The 21,196-nt window shown below is 37.6% G+C and overlaps 2 protein-coding genes across 2 annotated transcripts in view; one reads left to right on the top strand and one right to left on the bottom strand.

Moving 5' to 3' along the window:
- LOC124148338 overlaps window positions 1-21,196 on the bottom strand; it is a 109,741-nt gene that overhangs the window by 64,787 nt on the left and 23,758 nt on the right. The gene's annotated exons all lie outside the window — the stretch shown is intronic.
- LOC124144277 overlaps window positions 2,859-21,196 on the top strand; it is a 33,052-nt gene continuing 14,714 nt past the window's right edge. Inside the window, exons 1-6 of the mRNA XM_048386737.1 lie at window positions 2,859-2,973; window positions 17,945-17,966; window positions 18,207-18,372; window positions 18,893-20,137; window positions 20,558-20,697; window positions 20,932-21,133. Coding sequence (XP_048242694.1) covers window positions 19,138-20,137; window positions 20,558-20,697; window positions 20,932-21,133 — 1,342 coding nt within the window. The 5' untranslated portion in view covers window positions 2,859-2,973; window positions 17,945-17,966; window positions 18,207-18,372; window positions 18,893-19,137. The remainder of the gene's footprint in view (window positions 2,974-17,944; window positions 17,967-18,206; window positions 18,373-18,892; window positions 20,138-20,557; window positions 20,698-20,931; window positions 21,134-21,196) is intronic.

Below are 21,196 nucleotides of genomic sequence, written 5' to 3'. Positions count from 1 at the left end.
AGAGATTTGTCCCAACAAACAACAAATCATACTGACTACCCCACAAAATGTGTATGATGCATAAGTAGATCTAAATCATAGTTTTAGCTTCTTGTTTTAGTAACATTATATTTATTTTAATGTTGACAAATTATTTCCCATACAAACCAACACACTACCCTGCTGTATCTAAGTATCCTGATTTTCATTCAACACTACTTCAAGACACCTGTAGTAAAGTATATTTTGTAGATATTATTATCATATAGCAAATATGAATTTAGAAAGTTTATCATCAAATCTTCTGATGGTTAAATAAATACTAATTGAACCCCACAGTCATTCCATGTAGATAAATGGATTTATTTATGTTATTTGTTTGTGCATCTAACAGATTATACTTACATCAGTGTCAGTGTCTATAATCAAGCCCAAAATGGATTTTGACTGAAAATTTCAGTCAATATGCATATTGACTGATTCACTCAGGCAAGGTATATTTTTTCTTAAATCTTCATTCATTTATTATTGCCTGAAAAATAGGACCGGATTTTAGACAGACTGGCTGAAATGAATACGACTGCATAACTTAATCTCCTCAATTTAATTTTGATCTATTTTGATCTTATCAAGATCAAAGTTACTTATGTAAGAAATTATAAATGTTTTCACAATGAATTGATTGATTCTCCAAACCTGAAAGAATACCAGAGTCCCTTTTTAAGTTACTTATCTTTATTGGCATAATATTCAGTTCAAAAACAGATGACTGCTAAAAAGTCATGCATGTGTAATCAAATACTAGTACACATGCACAAGTGTGCCAAGATATTAAATTAAATAATAAGAGTCATTGTGCAATGCAGATATCTTTTGGTGTGAAGAGAAAAAAGAATAACATTAATAATTTATTTATGTTGGAATTTGAAACGTCAGTTTAGAACAGGGAAACATAAAAAGCAAGGCCTAATGAAGTTAAGAATCAGCTTTATCTGTGTCACAATCATATGATTATTGTCAATGCAAACTGGTTGTAGACACTGCATTGATATTACAATCAACATTATAGAGTTTGACTATTAGTATGAATATATTGTTTTATTTTATAAAAATTGTAGTTGGTACAAATACTCTTGAAAAAGTATTTTAACTAATATATAGGGTCCTCTGTGTCTGAAATGTTTTTTCTTTGTAAAATCCCAAAAAGGCCAAAATAATATATATCTTTCATTGATCATATTGAAATATAATCATGGTAGTATTTGGCAACAAACAGCTACCATTCATATACATAAAATCCTTTTATACAACATGCACCATTAACCCTTGAATATCAAAACAGATTTCAGTGATTTCCATTTCTTTTATTTTGAACATTGTATCATGATATCTAGTTGATGACGTAATTTTACAGTGCCTGTTACTCTTACAATTTCTTGAGAACATTTCTCATTGCTCTCTGTTATATATCTGACAAATACTTACAGGTGTGTCTGTCACAACATTAAGCTAGGCTACGGGCAACGTTGCATGAGACCTTCACATTTCGCGTACCGTATCGCCTCACCGCTGTACATACTGAAATGCATGCATATGATGTAGCCTGCTCGGCGATGCTACACAACATAGATATAGGAACGTATACAAAATCTACTTAATTTTTAAAAGTGTGATATTCATACATCAAGGGCACCACTTTCAGTCATATGGGGAAGGCTCATGCCACTGATCGGCACATGTGCCAGTAAAAAGTGCCAGTGAGCTGACCCACATCTCTGTGTTATTGTTTATATCCCCTTTCAGCAACAGCTGTGTTGTGGCGAGACTGTCCCTTATCTGATAGAACCCGGGGTCAGGAGACATAGACTTACACAGGCTTTTCCCAAAGCATTGATAACATTTTTGTGTCTTATTATAGTACTTATTCACATATCTTATACTTATTCACATGTTACATTATTTGTCTAGTGCATACTAGGTAGTATATAACACCCTGTTCATATAATATTCTTGTTTCGAAAGTAAATACCGTGAAAGGAGTTTGACCAAGAAAGTCTATACTGTGGGGGTTTATAGTTAAATTGAACTCTTTTAAAATATTGTCCAAACAGTTAAGAGCTCCTGAATAATGTTTCCTTTAATTTCCCCACCACCAACCAGGGTATGACACTCCCAAAAATTTCAGCCAGACCACAGGACTGGCTAGCAGAAATACTTGCCAGCCCTTACCAAAACCTGCCTGCCCGCTATAATCATATGTTTCTCAGGATAGTTTAATTAAAAATATGAAAACTGATTGCTTGTAGCATAAGCGCATCGCTAAATGTTAGGTTGGCTAAAAGCTAACGGGGTTTCTTTTTGGTTACATTTTATCATTCATCTTTACATGTGAATTAATGCTTATCATCGGGAATTATTTAGAATATTTTCACCTATAAAATATAACCCGACCGTCGGGCAGGGGGATTCGAAAATCTCACAGCCCGAGTTAAAATCAACCCGTCTCGGACGGTCGGGCAGGCAGGTATTTCGAACGCTGCACCAACCCCTCCAGCCACCTATATTTAGGTACATTTTAGTTCACTGTTCTGTTTCAGCATGCATGTTCCAGTGTTTTTCTATTGAATTCAATTATGCGTTTTTATTCTATTTCTCCAGTCTGGGTCATCTTAAATAAGAACCCCTCTCCGCCGGCTGCTCAACGCCATTCTCCCGTCAACACGTCAAGGCCAAATGATGACAGCACTTTTGTAATCTGATACGACATCTCCAAATAAACTGCAGCGCGGCCCCGGAACAAATCCCTTCAGTGAAGGTTCACATGAACAAATCTCCCACCTCCTAACTGATAAAGACGAGGACGGCTGGATAATTAATCTGCAAGCTGTCTGTAACAGACGACACGTTCTTTACTTCCGGCTGGGAATGCATTTATATTATACAACATCATCTTCAATTAGTTCCAACTATTTTATCATCAAGCGTGTCAAATAGGTAAAGTTGCCATATAGATAGTAAAGATATATATCAGTATGTTCTTGTGTTATAATGCATTTGTTTCTCATCAAATAATCTTATAAACCAACTGAGCATACATCGCGTGAAGCTACTATATATAATATGATTCATATGATCAGTAGTTTGACCTTTGTGTAGTTCTTTTGTATGCCCATCCTTTGCAAATGTTATGTAATGTTACCAATGATCAAAGTTTCATCGGAAACGAAATAAGAAACATGGCTGCAACATTACCATAAAATCTAAGTTAAATACAACACATTGGTAAAGAAAGGGTAAACTAGATTATCTTAGTAGTAAAGTCAAGAGAATTACAATCACTTCATATGCTTCTTCTGCATAACTCCCAACCTGTAAAATTGTTGGTAAATCATTTCGATCTACAACCTCTCTCGTTAACTTTTAACTCACTCACTCGGGAACTATATGTCTTCCCTTTAACATAGGGTTTTCTCTATCAAAACGTCACAATGGAAATAGCCTGAAAATTTCGTAGCACATCTGGGAGCCTCGCATGAATCGCATGGAAATAGTTTAAAATACGGGTTTGAAATATTATTATCTTTTTACTTAAACATTTAGGCATAAAATGAAGTAAAAGGAGTAGCTATATATCCTGTCTCGGAAACTATATAGCTTCCCTTTAACACAGGGGGTCGTCTATACAAACGTCCCATTGGAAAAAAAACATGAAAACTTAGTGGCACATCTGGGAGCCTCGCATGTTTCGCATGGAAATAGTTTTAAATACTTGTTTGAAATATTATTATCTCTTTCCTTAACAATTTAGGCATAAAATACCTTTAAAACAGTCGCTCTATACCCCCTTTTGGAAACTATATTGCTTCCCCTTACCACTAGGGGTTGTCTATGGAAACGTCCCTATGGAAATAGCCTGAAAACTAAGTGGCACATCTGGGAGCCTCGCATGTTTTGCATGGAAATAGAGTAAAATACGTGTTTGAAATATCATTATCTCTTTCCTGAACCATTTAGGCATACAATAACTTTAAAACAGTCGCTCTATATCCTTTCTTGGAAACTATATCGCTTCCCTTTACTACAAGGGGTTGTCTATACAAACGTCCCTATGGATATAGCCTGAAAACTTAGTGGCACATCTGGGAGCCTCGCATTTTTCGCATGGAAATAGAGTAAAATACGGGTTTGAAATACTATTATCTCTTTCCTGAACCATTTAGGCATACAATAACTTTAAAACAGTCGCTCTATATCCCCTTTTGGAAACTTTATAGCTTCCCTTTAACACAGAGGGTCGTCTATACAAACGTCCCTATGGAAATAGTCTGAAAACTTAGTGGCACATCTGGGAGCCTCGCATGTTTCGCATGGAAATAGAGTAAAATACGGGTTTGAAATACTATTATCTATTTCCTAAACCATTTAGGCATACAATAACTTTAAAACAGTCGCTCTATATCCCCTTTTGGAAACTTTATACCTTACCTTTAACACAGAGGGTCGTCTATACAAAACGTCCCTATGGAAATAGCCTGAAAACTTAGTGGCACATCTGGGAGCCTCGCATGTTTCGCATGGAAATAGTTTGAAATACGTGTTTGAAATATTATTTTCTCTTTTCTGAACCACTGATGCATAAAATAACTCTAAAACAGACCCTCTATACCCCCATTTGGAAACAATATTGCTTCACTTTAACACAGGGCGTTGTCTATACAAACGTCCCTATTGAAAAAGCCCGAAAACTTAGTGGCACATCTGGGAGCCTCGAATGTTTCGCATGGAAATAGTTTAAAATACGGGTTTGAAATATTATTATATCTTTACTTCACCATTTAGGCATAAAATGAAGTAAAAGGTGTAGCTCTATATCCTGTCTCGGAAACTATATCGCTTCTCTTTAACACAGGGGGTTGTCTATACAAACGTCCCCATGGAAAAAGCCTGAAAACTTAGTGGCACATCTGGGAGCCTCGCATGTTTCGCATGGAAATAGTTATAAATACGGGTTTGAAATATTATTATCTCTTTCCTTAAGAATTTAGGCATTAAATAACTTTAAAACAGTCGCTCTATACCACCTGGTGAAAACTATATAGCTTCCCTTTACCACGGGGGGTTGTCTATACAAACGTCCCTATGGAAAAAGCCTGAAAACTTAGTGGCACATCTGGGAGCCTCGCATTTTTCGCATGGAAATAGTTTAAAATACGGGTTTGAAATATCATTATCTCTTTCCTTAACCATTTAGGCATTAAATAACTTTAAAACAGTCGCTCTATATCCCCTTTTGGAAACTTTATACCTTCCCTTTAACACAGGGGGTCGTCTATACAAAACGTCCCTATGGAAATAGCCTGAAAACTTAGTGGCACATCTGGGAGCCTCGCATGTTTCGCATGGAAATAGAGTAAAATACTTGTTTGAAATACTATTATCTCTTTCCTTAACCATTTAGGCATACAATAACTTTAAAACAGTCGCTCTATATCCCCTTTTGGAAACTTTATACCTTACCTTTAACACAGAGGGTCGTCTATACAAACGTCCGAATGGAAATAGCCTGAAAACTTAGTGGCACATCTGGGAGCCTCGCATTTTTCGCATGGAAATAGAGTAAAATACGTGTGTGAAATACTATTATCTCTTTCCTTAACCATTTAGGCATACAATAACTTTAAAACAGTCGCTCTATATCCTTTCTTGGAAACTATATCGCTTCCCTTTACTACAAGGGGGTCGTCTATACAAACGTCCGAATGGAAATAGTCTGAAAACTTAGTGGCACATCTGGGAGCCTCGCATTTTTCGCATGAAAATAGTTTGAAATACGGGTTTGAAATATTATTTTCTCTTTTCTGAACCACTGAGGCATAAACTAACTCTAAAACAGACCCTCTATACCCCCATTGGGAAACAATATAGCTTCTCTTTAATACAGGGGGTTGCCTATGCAAACGTCCCTATGGAAATAGCCTGAAAACTTAGTGGCACATCTGGGAGCCTCGCATGTTTCGGAATGAAATAGAGTAAAATACGGGTTTGAAATACTATTATCTCTTTCCTGAACCATTTAGGCATACAATAACTTTAAAACAGTCGCTCTATATCCTTTCTTGGAAACTATATCGCTTCCCTTTACTACAAGGGGTTGTCTATACAAACGTCCCTATGGATATAGCCTGAAAACTTAGTGGCACATCTGGGAGCCTCGCATTTTTCGCATGGAAATAGTTTAAAATACGGGTTGGAAATATTATTATCTCTTTCCTTAACCATTTAGGCATTAAATAACTTTAAAACAGTCGCTCTATACCACCTGGTGAAAACTATATAGCTTCCCTTTACCACGGGGGGTTGTCTATACAAACGTCCGAATGGAAAAAGCCTGAAAACTTAGTGGCACATCTGGGAGCCTCGCATTTTTCGCATGGAAATAGTTTAAAATACGGGTTTGAAATATTATTATCTCTTTCCTTAACCATTTAGGCATTAAATAACTTTAAAACAGTCGCTCTATATCCTTTCTTGGAAACTATATAGCTTCCCTTTACTACAAGGGGTCGTCTATACAAACGTCCCTATGGATATAGCCTGAAAACTTAGTGGCACATCTGGGAGCCTCGCATTTTTCGCATGGAAATAGTTTAAAATACGGGTTTGAAATATTATTATCTCTTTCCTTAACCATTTAGGCATTAAATAACTTTAAAACAGTCGCTCTATACCACCTGGTGAAAACTATATAGCTTCCCTTTACCACGGGGGGTTGTCTATACAAACGTCCGAATGGAAATAGTCTGAAAACTTAGTGGCACATCTGGGAGCCTCGCATGTTTCGCAATGAAATAGAGTAAAATACGTGTTTGAAATACTATTATCTCTTTCCTGAACCATTTAGGCATACAATAACTTTAAAACAGTCGCTCTATATCCTTTCTTGGAAACTATATCGCTTCCCTTTACTACAAGTGGTTGTCTATACAAACATCCCTATGGATATAGCCTGAAAACATAGTGGCACATCTGGGAGCCTCGCATTTTTCGCATGGAAATAGAGTAAAATACGTGTTTGAAATACTATTATATTTTTTCTGAACCATTTAGGCATTAAATAATTTTAAAACAGTCGCTCTATATCCTTTCTTGGAAACTATATCGCTTCCCTTTACTACAAGGGGTTGTCTATACAAACGTCCCTATGGATATAGCCTGAAAACTTAGTGGCACATCTGGGAGCCTCGCATTTTTCGCATGGAAATAGTTTAAAATACGGGTTTGAAATATTATTATCTCTTTCCTTAACCATTTAGGCATTAAATAACTTTAAAACAGTCGCTCTATATCCTTTCTTGGAAACTATATAGCTTCCCTTTACTACAAGGGGTCGTCTATACAAACGTCCCTATGGATATAGCCTGAAAACTTAGTGGCACATCTGGGAGCCTCGCATTTTTCGCATGGAAATAGTTTAAAATACGGGTTGGAAATATTATTATCTCTTTCCTTAACCATTTAGGCATTAAATAACTTTAAAACAGTCGCTCTATACCACCTGGTGAAAACTATATAGCTTCCCTTTACCAAGGGGGGTTGTCTATACAAACGTCCGAATGGAAATAGCCTGAAAACTTAGTGGCACATCTGGGAGCCTCGCATTTTTCGCATGGAAATAGTTTAAAATACGGGTTTGAAATATTATTATCCCTTTCCTTAACCATTTAGGCATTAAATAACTTTAAAACAGTCGCTCTATATCCTTTCTTGGAAACTATATAGCTTCCCTTTACTACAAGGGGTCGTCTATACAAACGTCCGAATGGATATAGCCTGAAAACTTAGTGGCACATCTGGGAGCCTCGCATTTTTCGCATGGAAATAGTTTAAAATACGGGTTGGAAATATTATTATCTCTTTCCTTAACCATTTAGGCATTAAATAACTTTAAAACAGTCGCTCTATATCCTTTCTTGGAAACTATATAGCTTCCCTTTACTACAAGGGGTCGTCTATACAAACGTCCCTATGGATATAGCCTGAAAACTTAGTGGCACATCTGGGAGCCTCGCATTTTTCGCATGGAAATAGTTTAAAATACGGGTTCGAAATATTATTATCTCTTTCCGTAACCATTTAGGCATTAAATAACTTTAAAACAGTCGCTCTATACCCCCTGGTGAAAACAATATAGCTTCCCTTTACCACGGGGGGTTGTCTATACAAACGTCCGAATGGAAATAGTCTGAAAACTTAGTGGCACATCTGGGAGCCTCGCATGTTTCGCAATGAAATAGAGTAAAATACGGGTTTGAAATACTATTATCTCTTTCCTGAACCATTTAGGCATACAATAACTTTAAAACAGTCGCTCTATATCCTTTCTTGGAAACTATATCGCTTCCCTTTACTACAAGGGGTTGTCTATACAAACGTCCCTATGGATATAGCCTGAAAACTTAGTGGCACATCTGGGAGCCTCGCATTTTTCGCATGGAAATAGTTTAAAATACGGGTTTGAAATATTATTATCTCTTTCCTTAACCATTTAGGCATTAAATAACTTTAAAACAGTCGCTCTATATCCTTTCTTGGAAACTATATTGCTTCCCTTAACTACAAGTGGTTGTCTATACAAACATCCCTATGGATATAGCCTGAAAACATAGTGGCACATCTGGGAGCCTCGCATTTTTCGCATGGAAATAGAGTAAAATACGTGTTTGAAATACTATTATATTTTTTCTGAACCATTTAGGCATTAAATAATTTTAAAACAGTCGCTCTATATACTTTCTTGGAAACTATATCGCTTCCCTTTACTACAAGGGGTTGTCTATACAAACGTCCCTATGGATATAGCCTGAAAACTTAGTGGCACATCTGGGAGCCTCGCATTTTTCGCATGGAAATAGTTTAAAATACGGGTTTGAAATATTATTATCTCTTTCCTTAACCATTTAGGCATTAAATAACTTTAAAACAGTCGCTCTATATCCTTTCTTGGAAACTATATAGCTTCCCTTTACTACAAGGGGTCGTCTATACAAACGTCCCTATGGATATAGCCTGAAAACTTAGTGGCACATCTGGGAGCCTCGCATTTTTCGCATGGAAATAGTTTAAAATACGGGTTGGAAATATTATTATCTCTTTCCTTAACCATTTAGGCATTAAATAACTTTAAAACAGTCGCTCTATACCACCTGGTGAAAACTATATAGCTTCCCTTTACCAAGGGGGGTTGTCTATACAAACGTCCGAATGGAAATAGCCTGAAAACTTAGTGGCACATCTGGGAGCCTCGCATTTTTCGCATGGAAATAGTTTAAAATACGGGTTTGAAATATTATTATCTCTTTCCTTAACCATTTAGGCATTAAATAACTTTAAAACAGTCGCTCTATATCCTTTCTTGGAAACTATATAGCTTCCCTTTACTACAAGGGGTCGTCTATACAAACGTCCGAATGGATATAGCCTGAAAACTTAGTGGCACATCTGGGAGCCTCGCATTTTTCGCATGGAAATAGTTTAAAATACGGGTTGGAAATATTATTATCTCTTTCCTTAACCATTTAGGCATTAAATAACTTTAAAACAGTCACTCTATATCCTTTCTTGGAAACTATATAGCTTCCCTTTACTACAAGGGGTCGTCTATACAAACGTCCCTATGGATATAGCCTGAAAACTTAGTGGCACATCTGGGAGCCTCGCATTTTTCGCATGGAAATAGTTTAAAATACGGGTTCGAAATATTATTATCTCTTTCCTTAACCATTTAGGCATTAAATAACTTTAAAACAGTCGCTCTATACCCCCTGGTGAAAACAATATAGCTTCCCTTTACCACGGGGGGTTGTCTATACAAACGTCCGAATGGAAATAGTCTGAAAACTTAGTGGCACATCTGGGAGCCTCGCATGTTTCGCAATGAAATAGAGTAAAATACGGGTTTGAAATACTATTATCTCTTTCCTGAACCATTTAGGCATACAATAACTTTAAAACAGTCGCTCTATATCCTTTCTTGGAAACTATATCGCTTCCCTTTACTACAAGGGGTTGTCTATACAAACGTCCCTATGGATATAGCCTGAAAACTTAGTGGCACATCTGGGAGCCTCGCATTTTTCGCATGGAAATAGTTTAAAATACGGGTTTGAAATATTATTATCTCTTTCCTTAACCATTTAGGCATTAAATAACTTTAAAACAGTCGCTCTATATCCTTTCTTGGAAACTATATAGCTTCCCTTTACTACAAGGGGTTGTCTATACAAACGTCCCTATGGATATAGCCTGAAAACTTAGTGGCACATCTGGGAGCCTCGCATTTTTCGCATGGAAATAGTTTAAAATACGGGTTGGAAATATTATTATCTCTTTCCTTAACCATTTAGGCATTAAATAACTTTAAAACAGTCGCTCTATACCACCTGGTGAAAACTATATAGCTTCCCTTTACCACTGGGGGTTGTCTATGCAAACGTCCGAATGGAAATAGCCTGAAAACTTAGTGGCACATCTGGGAGCCTCGCATTTTTCGCATGGAAATAGTTTAAAATACGGGTTTGAAATATTATTATCTCTTTCCTGAACCATATAGGCATTAAATAACTTTAAAACAGTCGCTCTTTATCCTTTCTTGGAAACTATATAGCTTCCCTTTACTACAAGGTGTCGTCTATACAAACGTCCCTATGGATATAGCCTGAAAACTTAGTGGCACATCTGGGAGCCTCGCATTTTTCGCATGGAAATAGTTTAAAATACGGGTTTGAAATATTATTATCTCTTTCCTTAACCATTTAGGCATACAATAACTTTAAAACAGTCGCTCTATACCCCCTGGTGAAAACAATATAGCTTCCCTTTACCACGGGGGGTTGTCTATACAAACGTCCGAATGGAAATAGTCTGAAAACTTAGTGGCACATCTGGGAGCCTCGCATGTTTCGCAATGAAATAGAGTAAAATACGGGTTTGAAATACTATTATCTCTTTCCTGAACCATTTAGGCATACAATAACTTTAAAACAGTCGCTCTATATCCTTTCTTGGAAACTATATCGCTTCCCTTTACTACAAGGGGTTGTCTATACAAACGTCCGAATGGATATAGCCTGAAAACTTAGTGGCACATCTGGGAGCCTCGCATTTTTCGCATGGAAATAGTTTAAAATACGGGTTGGAAATATTATTATCTCTTTCCTTAACCATTTAGGCATTAAATAACTTTAAAACAGTCGCTCTATACCACCTGGTGAAAACTATATAGCTTCCCTTTACCAAGGGGGGTTGTCTATACAAACGTCCGAATGGAAATAGCCTGAAAACTTAGTGGCACATCTGGGAGCCTCGCATTTTTCGCATGGAAATAGTTTAATATACGGGTTTAAAATATTATTATATCTTTACCTCACCATTTAGGCATAAAATGAAGTAAAAGGTGTAGCTCTATATCCTGTCTCGGAAACTATATCGTTTCTCTTTAACACAGGGGGTCGTCTATACAAACGTCCCTATGGAAAAAACCTGAAAACTTAGTGGCACATCTGGGAGCCTCGCATTTTTCGCATGGAAATAGTTTAAAATACGGGTTTGAAATATTATTATCTCTTTCCTTAACCATTTAGGCATTAAATAACTTTAAAAACAGTCGCTCTATACCACCTGGTGAAAACTATATAGCTTCCCTTTACCACGGGGGGTTGTCTATACAAACGTCCGAATGGAAATAGCCTGAAAACTTAGTGGCACATCTGGGAGCCTCGCATTTTTAGCATGAAAATAGTTTGAAATAAGTGTTTGAAATATTATTTTCTCTTTTCTGAACCACTGAGGCATAAAATAACTCTAAAAGAGACCCTCTATACCCCCATTTGGAAACAATATTGCTTCACTTTAACACAGGGCGTTGTCTATGCAAACGTCCCTATGGAAAAAGCCTGAAAACTTAGTGGCACATCTGGGAGCCTCGCATTTTTCGCATGGAAATAGTTTAATATACGGGTTTAAAATATTATTATATCTTTACCTCACCATTTAGGCATAAAATAAAGTAAAAGGTGTAGCTCTATATCCTGTCTCGGAAACTATATCGTTTCTCTTTAACACAGGGGGTCGTCTATACAAACGTCCCTATGGAAAAAGCCTGAAAACTTAGTGGCACATCTGGGAGCCTCGCATTTTTCGCATGGAAATAGTTTAAAATACGGGTTTGAAATATTATTATCTCTTTCCTTAACCATTTAGGCATTAAATAACTTTAAAAACAGTCGCTCTATACCACCTGGTGAAAACTATATAGCTTCCCTTTACCACGGGGGGTTGTCTATACAAACGTCCGAATGGAAATAGCCTGAAAACTTAGTGGCACATCTGGGAGCCTCGCATTTTTAGCATGAAAATAGTTTGAAATAAGTGTTTGAAATATTATTTTCTCTTTTCTGAACCACTGAGGCATAAAATAACTCTAAAAGAGACCCTCTATACCCCCATTTGGAAACAATATTGCTTCACTTTAACACAGGGCGTTGTCTATGCAAACGTCCCTATGGAAAAAGCCTGAAAACTTAGTGGCACATCTGGGAGCCTCGCATTTTTCGCATGGAAATAGTTTAATATACGGGTTTAAAATATTATTATATCTTTACCTCACCATTTAGGCATAAAATGAAGTAAAAGGTGTAACTCTATATCCTGTCTCGGAAACTATATCGTTTCTCTTTAACACAGGGGGTCGTCTATACAAACGTCCCTATGGAAATAGCCTGAAAACTTAGTGGCACATCTGGGAGCCTCGCATTTTTCGCATGGAAATAGTTTAAAATACGGGTTTGAAATATTATTATCTCTTTCCTTAACCATTTAGGCATTAAATAACTTTAAAAACAGTCGCTCTATACCACCTGGTGAAAACTATATAGCTTCCCTTTACCACGGGGGGTTGTCTATACAAACGTCCGAATGGAAATAGCCTGAAAACTTAGTGGCACATCTGGGAGCCTCGCATTTTTCGCATGAAAATAGTTTGAAATACGGGTTTGAAATATTATTTTCTCTTTTCTGAACCACTGAGGCATAAAATAACTCTAAAACAGACCCTCTATACCCCCATTTGGAAACAATATAGCTTCTCTTTGATACAGGGGGTTGTCTATGCAAACGTCCCTATGGAAAAAGCCTGAAAACTTAGTGGCACATCTGGGAGCCTCGCATTTTTCGCATGGAAATAGTTTAAAATACGGGTTTGAAATATTATTATCTCTTTCCTTAACCATATAGGCATTAAATAACTTTAAAACCGTCGCTCTATACGTTTTTATTAGAAGTACTAAGACAGAGACATTTCTTCTGACTGCAAAGTTTTCAAAGAGCAGGACATCGAAAATGTTCTTCACATAACGTGTCCCGACCATGTCTAGGTGAGGCAACTTGAGTGGACAATACTTTAAGCCAACTTGTGAATGTTCCTATTAATTTTTAACCAGAAATGCCAACCAATTAAACAACTAAAACAAATACAAAGGTTGTATATGTCACCAGGTCTCCAATGTCATCACACATGTCTGGCCAGAGCTCGAGTGGCAGGGGGAAGAGCAGGAGCAGGAGGTCTTGGTGTGGTGTCACTAATGCCAGCCGGAGATTAACTGATGATTACAAGGCCTGTGAATTCAGCAGATTTGTACAGACCCTGATACTGCAGTAATCTAGACTTGCCAAATATCATAGGCTTGGAAGGGACTGTAATGGATATATTTGTTTCATGATCTGTATGACAGCATAGGTACAATAGGATTATGACTGATTTATTTGTATCTGGAAAGGATATTTATTGCAGAAAACATTCCATTCCCGAAAAAAACACATCATAATTCATACATACACATATACAGACAGACATACATACCTGAAAACACAAAGAAATAATTTAATGCATAGAAAATATCAACAGTACAGATTTGATGATATTATACATAAAATGTCATAGGTTGATCCACGGGAATCTATTGCTTGACATCATCCATTTGAAACATATGCAATTGATGTTGATGGCTCAATATTTGAGAGGATGTGGTGAAATAATATGTTTTCATTATTGTGGACATTTACATTTTGTGTGGATACTTTTCCAAAGAGTATATTTCTTTCTTTCGTGTGTTTGATACAATAAAGTAGGTAGTGTCTTTCCTCATCAATGGTTGAACATGTAGAGCATAGTTTCTGATGTAGTGGGGTGGGTGGCTTTGTATGTCTTCCAAGTTCTATAGTTAATTTATGGTTACTTACTCCTAGTTTAGAAAAGTGCACTCGATATTTTCTTATTTTACAGTGACTGAAATATGATTCTAATTTTATTTCATTTTTAACTGTCCTGAATGTCCTCAGTTTTTTCTTGCACCTTTTGGGGCACGGTTGGCCGAGTCGTCTGAGGCGCAGCAATTCGCTGTGCAGAAAAGCGCGTCCCTTGGGCACGCCAGAAATCTATGATCGTGGGTTCGAATCCCGGTTCGCCCCGATTATGTTTCTAGATTTGGTCAGTACGACAACCGTGCTCGTGGGTTTCACCGAAGTGGTTAACGTCTGACACCTGCAACACTTCGGGCTTTCCTATCACATGGAACGGGGCGGTCGGGGAGCCTAGTGGGTAAAGCAGAATTTCACTATGTTGAAGAACCATCATAGTGATAGCAATTCGTAATTTATATTAGTACTGTGTACATAAGAGTATAGAATCCTAGTTCTGCTCGCCTTGCCCAATTGTGTGTTGTTTTGTTGACACCTAACATGGATATACAACATCGGCGCCGCAGTTTCTCGGGGATTAATTAATCAAAGTTGTTCAGACTAGGGGTGTTGCGTCTATACCCCAGATTTGGGTAGATTATTGGTAGACTGAAGCTTATGGTAGTACCTAGGCCCTATTTCAAGGGAGGTTTGGCGCTATTATTAAGTTTATCATTTGCTTCAAATGTTATTCATAAATAATTATATCTATCCATAACTAGAATTTTTGCACCAACCAAGGTCCAAGTATTCGTTTCTTCTATTTTACTTGATTTGCCAAACACTGCAACATTTGTTTTTTCACCTTTAATCTTTAGGTTATTTGTTACACGAAATACTCTTAGACCATCAAATAACTCGTGCAGAATTTTTGGAAGTGGCAAAAAGTACAAAGTCATCGGCAAACAACAAATGACAAATGTTTAAAACATTAAGTGTTATTTTGTTATTTTCTTGTTTGATATGTGGTGGACGATCATTGTGGAATATATTAAATAATCTGGGAGACAAAATGCACCCATGTCTTATGCCGATGTTGGATTTAAAGGGTTGTGAAATGCCCCGTCAATTTTCACTTCATAAGAACTATTTCCTGACATTTTATTTGAAATAGCTTTGTTAGGGGTAGTGCTCTGTCAACTGAATCAGAGGCCTTTTGAAAGTCTACAAAGGAAGTGTATACATTTTTCTTTTTACTTTTTGTTAAAACTATTAAATAAATATTTTATGAACAAATACATTACTTGATGTTCGGTAGCCCTTTCTTAATCCAGAATGAATATGTTCATTTTTGGAAACAAGAAGTCTAGACACTCTAGACTCTTTCCTTTTAGGGTCTGTTAGGGGACTTGTTTGTTAATTGTGACGTGATACATTCTGTGGCAAGTTCCAGATCCCAGAGGAGTTTCTAGGGAGTTAGAGATGTCACAGCAATAACTGGATAACACATTTAGTGCTTCTGTGAGATCCTAAAAGATAAGCACATACTACCTGAAACCCAGAATGGGGCATGCGGTTGACATTCTGTAAGAATGAGGTTCATGAAGTTGACAGGGCTAACTGATACATATAAACAAGGAACATCCTGCCTCATGATAAAAGTGCTAACACCAGCTAGCTACAGATTTTTGAAACTTAGGCCGTGGTCAGCCTTTAACATACCCAGGGCATCTCACAACAGACTCTCAATAAGACTCAGATATTTACAGAGCGCTGAGAACTCACAAACAGGGCTATGTAACTTTCAAGACTGGATCATGTCCAAAAAAATATTTCTTGCAAGGTACGTACTATTTTTTTAAATTTTCGTGCAACGTGGAAAGGAAGCAGGATTTGCTTTCAAAATGCCACTTTGGGAAACATGTACATTATCACGTGTTAGTTTTTAGTAATTTATTAAAATAGAGGCGTTTCTTTTCTCCATGTTTGCGGGTATAATATGTCCAGAGTTTTGTTTAATGGGTTTCAAATGGTTTTCGATTAGTATGTGCTCGCATGTGAAACGTAAAATATTAAAATTTCATAAAGAAGAGCACTCCACGTATCTTTCATGTCGGGGACAATACGTATTGAATGACGGTAGGGTGAAGGGCGTTTAGGTTTGACTTTATCATATGCGCAGTGGAAATGAGTATCTATTGTTCTTTTTATGTAAAATACATTCATTTGAATATTACTTTTTCTCATGTTATGTTTACATAATGTTATGTTATGTTATGTTATGTTATGTTATGTTATGTTATGTTATGTTATGTTATGTTATGTCATTAAACATTCTTATGGAAGGAAGGAGATAATAATGCTGCATACCCGCATTTGAAACTATTTCCATGCTCCTGGATTTGCCACTAAGTTTTCAGGCTATTTCCAAAGGGATGTTGTGTAGATAATCTCCCCCGTGTTAAAGGAAAGCCATATAGTGTTCCAAAGGGGGTATTGAGAGACTCCTTTTACGTTTGTTTATACCTAAATAGTTAAGGAAGGAGAAAATAGTATTTCAAATATAGTTTTCCAAACGGGGCACAGAACGATTCCGTTTACTTTTTTTTATGCCTAACTAGTTAAGGAAGGTGAACATTGTATTTCAAACACGTATTGTAAACTATTTGCATGCAAGAAATGCGAGGCTCCCAGATGTGCCACTACGTTTTCAGGCCATTTCCAAAGGGACATTTGCATAGACAGCCCCTCGTGTTGGTTGGGTTGGTTGGTTGTTTGGTTGTTTAACGCTGCACTCAGCAATATTCGAGCTATTTGACGGCGGTCTGTAAATAATCGAGTCTGGACCAGACAATCCAGTAATTAATATGATGCGCATCTCTTCACGCAATCGGGATCGATGATCGTGTCAAAGCGAAGCTATATATCTTCCCAAAGTGCGTTTTTAAACAACTCTTTTTAAGTTATTTGATGCCTAAATGAATGTGAAAAGAACTAATACTATTTTAAACCCGTATTTTAGCGTTCCAAACGGGGTGTAGAGCGAATACATTTACGTTATTTATGCCTAAACAGTTAAGGAAGGAGAAAATAGTATTTCAAATATTTAAACTACTTCGATGCGAAAAATGCGAGGCTCCCAGATGTGCCACTCAGTTTTCAGGCTATTTCCATAAGAACGTTTGCATAGACAACCCCATGTAGTAAAGGGAAGCAATATAGTTTCTAAAAGGGGGTATAGAGCGACTGTTTTAAAGTTATTTTATGCCTAAATGGTAAAGGAAAGAGATAATAATATTTATAATATTTCAAACCCGTATATTAAACCTTTTCGATGCGAAACATGTGAGCCTCACAGATGTGCCACTAAGTTTTCAGGCTATTTCAATTGGGACGTTTGCATAGACACACACACGTACACACGAACACACGAACGTACGCACTCATTCACTCACTAACACACAAATAAGAAAATTAAAGTAATGGTATATGTTAACTATATTGTTCGTACTATATATGGTTATAGAAAGAGATGGCTGAAACTCGTTAATGGAATTGTGATATACATAAACCAAGAGCATATATTCCTAGTTATAAAGACATTGGTTCTAGTTGAAACTGCCTACACCTTGTGCTAAAAACTGGTAACAGTGTTAACATAAATTTAAGAATTCTAATGGTTGTACACATTTCTTCAAATGTTTATATATTGTCATTATTTTATTTCTTCCAGGCATGGACGTTGTGAAACAAACGTGAGTATTATTATCTACAGTGGCCATGTAACCTAGACATTGTAGCACCCTACCTTCAGTTGGTTACAGGTTTTCATAAATGCACGGCGAAGATAATGGATATCGACGCGTTATGTTTCATTTAGTACTCATAAATGTAAGTGGCTTTACACCACTCAGTGTCCTGGAGTCTCAAGCAATAGAAAAATAGGACTTCTTTTGAAAACTTGTTGATTTTACACTTTCTACCTTTGTCTACAGAATGAAGACATATGGCACACAAAAGAGCTCGGCACATGTAAGAGTTTACTGGCTAAAGTTGATGGAATATTCCAGTGCAAACTGTGTCCAGAATCAACGTCACGGCGGTACAATATCAAGGAAGGACACATAAACAAGCACACACAACATGACGTCAAAGTTGGGGGTATGTATAAATTGGTGTTTGTTATTAATCTAATATTGCGTGGTATGTACCTAGCGTATACGTGGCATTACGCATACGTGTAAAACGGTGTCCATTACACAACCTCACAAGCCCAATGCACCATTTTATCTGGTATAATAGTGAGGTGAGGTGAGGTAAAATGGGGTTTAACGTCGCCTCGAAGATTATTGCACTATTTAGTGACGTGCATGCACGTGTTTGTGTGAGTGGCTGCTTGTACTGGTCCGGACTGATGCCGTTTTAAAGTGCTAGCTCACTAAGATACCATGCCTCAGTTTAACATGAATACCCCACACAGAGACAGCATACTGACTCCGAGCCGACCAGTCCTTGTTTTAGCACCTTAATGCCGAGCGCCAGACATGTTAACAACAAGTACCATCTTTTGGTATGACGCGGCCGGGGATCGAACCCCGGACCTTCCGCTCACCGGGCGGACGTTCTACCACTAGACCACGGAGGCGGTCCGGTATAATAATCCGTATTTGTGTCCTTGCAGATTTATGGGTGTTAAGCTGCTTTTTGGATTGTACTCCGAAACAAGACCGGTGCCATTACCACTGCCCGTGTGGTAAACTCTTTCGGAGAAAGTTCACATTTGTCCGACACACGACCACGGTTTGCCCTTTTGTTCTGACAACAAACCAGACAGCTTCTGAGGAAAGAACTTCAGCAGAGTCCCCTAACATCCAAAAAGTGAAGAGAGAGCAAGTTCCGAAAGAGACATGTTTTGTCTGCAATGCAATGATCTCTAAGAAAAACATTAAAAGACATATTGAGACACACAATGCACGGGATGAAGTGAAAACCAAGTCATACCAACGTGGAATATGCGTTGATAAACACCGCGGTCTCTACATGATCAGCAAGTCCAGTATCGCTCCAGATTACCCACTTCATGTACAAATGAACACTGTCACACAGCAGATACAATGTGAACATGAAAATTGCAATTTAGCTTTGGGTGTTGCAGCAAGGGGCAATGTAGGTATTTATCAGTGCCCCCATTTGCAATCAGTTATGTTTGCAAGTGAATGCCCGAAAGAAGTACACCTCCAGTCAGAACATGCTGAAAATCTTTGTCAACAGAAGGTAATACATTCTACTAACATGCAGGTTGCCCAGAAGCTTGTAGGCACTGCAGAACAAAGCAAAATACCTGTCGTCGTTTTATGGGAGCAGAAGCACTCTGTAAACAGCGTTTATTTCTCCGTGTATGATGGAACGAAGGAATACTGGGCTAAACTCGGTCGCGCTGTAGTCACATTCTTCAAGGACAAAGGACAGCTGAATTGCGTTTGCTGTAAAACCACCAAATCTTGCGTACACAAGACTCTTGTCAAATGGTATTTGGCACAGGAACACCCAGAGTTGCTGCACATTAGCTCCAAGGGAAGCGGTTACATCTGTAGTGAGAATGAAGGGGTATCAGTTGGACATTATCGTAGCGAGGAACCAACAACATCGGTCACCTTTGAAACCCGAACCTTACAAGATTCCGGAAGCAGCTTCTGTAAGACATACCCACCATCCGGACAAGGTGCACGTTTAATGGCCAATTATCTAATGTCCAGGAAGAAAATACCACCAGATTTTAAAGTTCCGGAAAATGCCCAATTAGGACATCTAGAAAACCTGTCGCCTATCGAAACACATTGTGTAATGTGTGCAGATGGAGGAGAACTTGACCAGTACCTGGTAACCAGAAAGGGGAAGATATACGATAAAGGTCATGTGTATACAGGTATGTATGGTGACCGTAAATACCTTACAACAATTTATGCAAACAAATGAAAATTACTTCCTAGCAAATGAGAGCCAATTTATGAATGTGGACTGTAATTTGTAATCCGACAGGTGATATTGCTTGGGTGAGATGATGCGATATTACCTAGGACATATTGCTTCAATGAAACTGCATCATAATGCTTTCCAGACTATTGTGACGTCATAAGTTGTCACAACATAACTATCTAATGGCATAACTAATCTGTCTACCATCGAAACTGGGCAAGCTATGGCGATTTAAACTGTTATTGAACCGTGTTGATATAGTTGGCATAAAAAACACAAGGGTGCGATTGTCTGTATAGTGTATCATAATAGTATGATTTTGAATATGACTTTTCTCTACAATGTTTTAATTACATTATTTCATTGTCAGATATAGCTGTTTTCATAAAGAAGTGCAAAGCGTGCGGTCACTTCTACAGGTACCAAGAGCACAGGGATGGTATACACAATTTTGACGACCACGTGTTCCTGTCAGTTCGCCTGTGCCACTGGTTCAGAGTTAACTTGAAGGTACATTATACCTAATTTAGTTAGTTTATGGACGACTCCCTTCTCCAAAACAACACTTTGCATATTTATGTGATCGTGATATCTGATTGTTGTATGGCGCATTGTTTGTTGATATATGCACTTGATGTGGGCCGGTGACATTCGGACTTTAAACACTTTTGACTGTTAACTTAGGATTAGTTTAAAATATCGGCATAATGAATGTGATCAATTTCGCCTGCTTAATGGTTTCAGAATCATACAGCCGTAGGAAGGGCTGCCGACATCTTATCAGAAGATTCCGGCTTACATTTTCCCGGAGACAAAATGTTACAGGGATATCTGCACTTTGAGGCAATGTGCGATCACAAGTACAACTTTACCTGTGACATCTGTGGCCGTTTTCCATGTTGCCTGGTGACAGATGCAAATAGGAAATGTGCATTTCCATTAGCATGTAAGTCTATTTTATAACTTCCAGTGTCTAAGAAATGTATAAGCGCATTAACGATGTAGTTTC

This window comes from Haliotis rufescens, unplaced genomic scaffold, assembly GCF_023055435.1.
Source record: "Haliotis rufescens isolate VD_foot unplaced genomic scaffold, xgHalRufe1.0.p SCAF_1, whole genome shotgun sequence".
Classification (NCBI taxonomy): Eukaryota; Metazoa; Mollusca; class Gastropoda; order Lepetellida; family Haliotidae; genus Haliotis; species Haliotis rufescens.
This window is presented reverse-complemented; position numbering and strand designations above follow the sequence as displayed.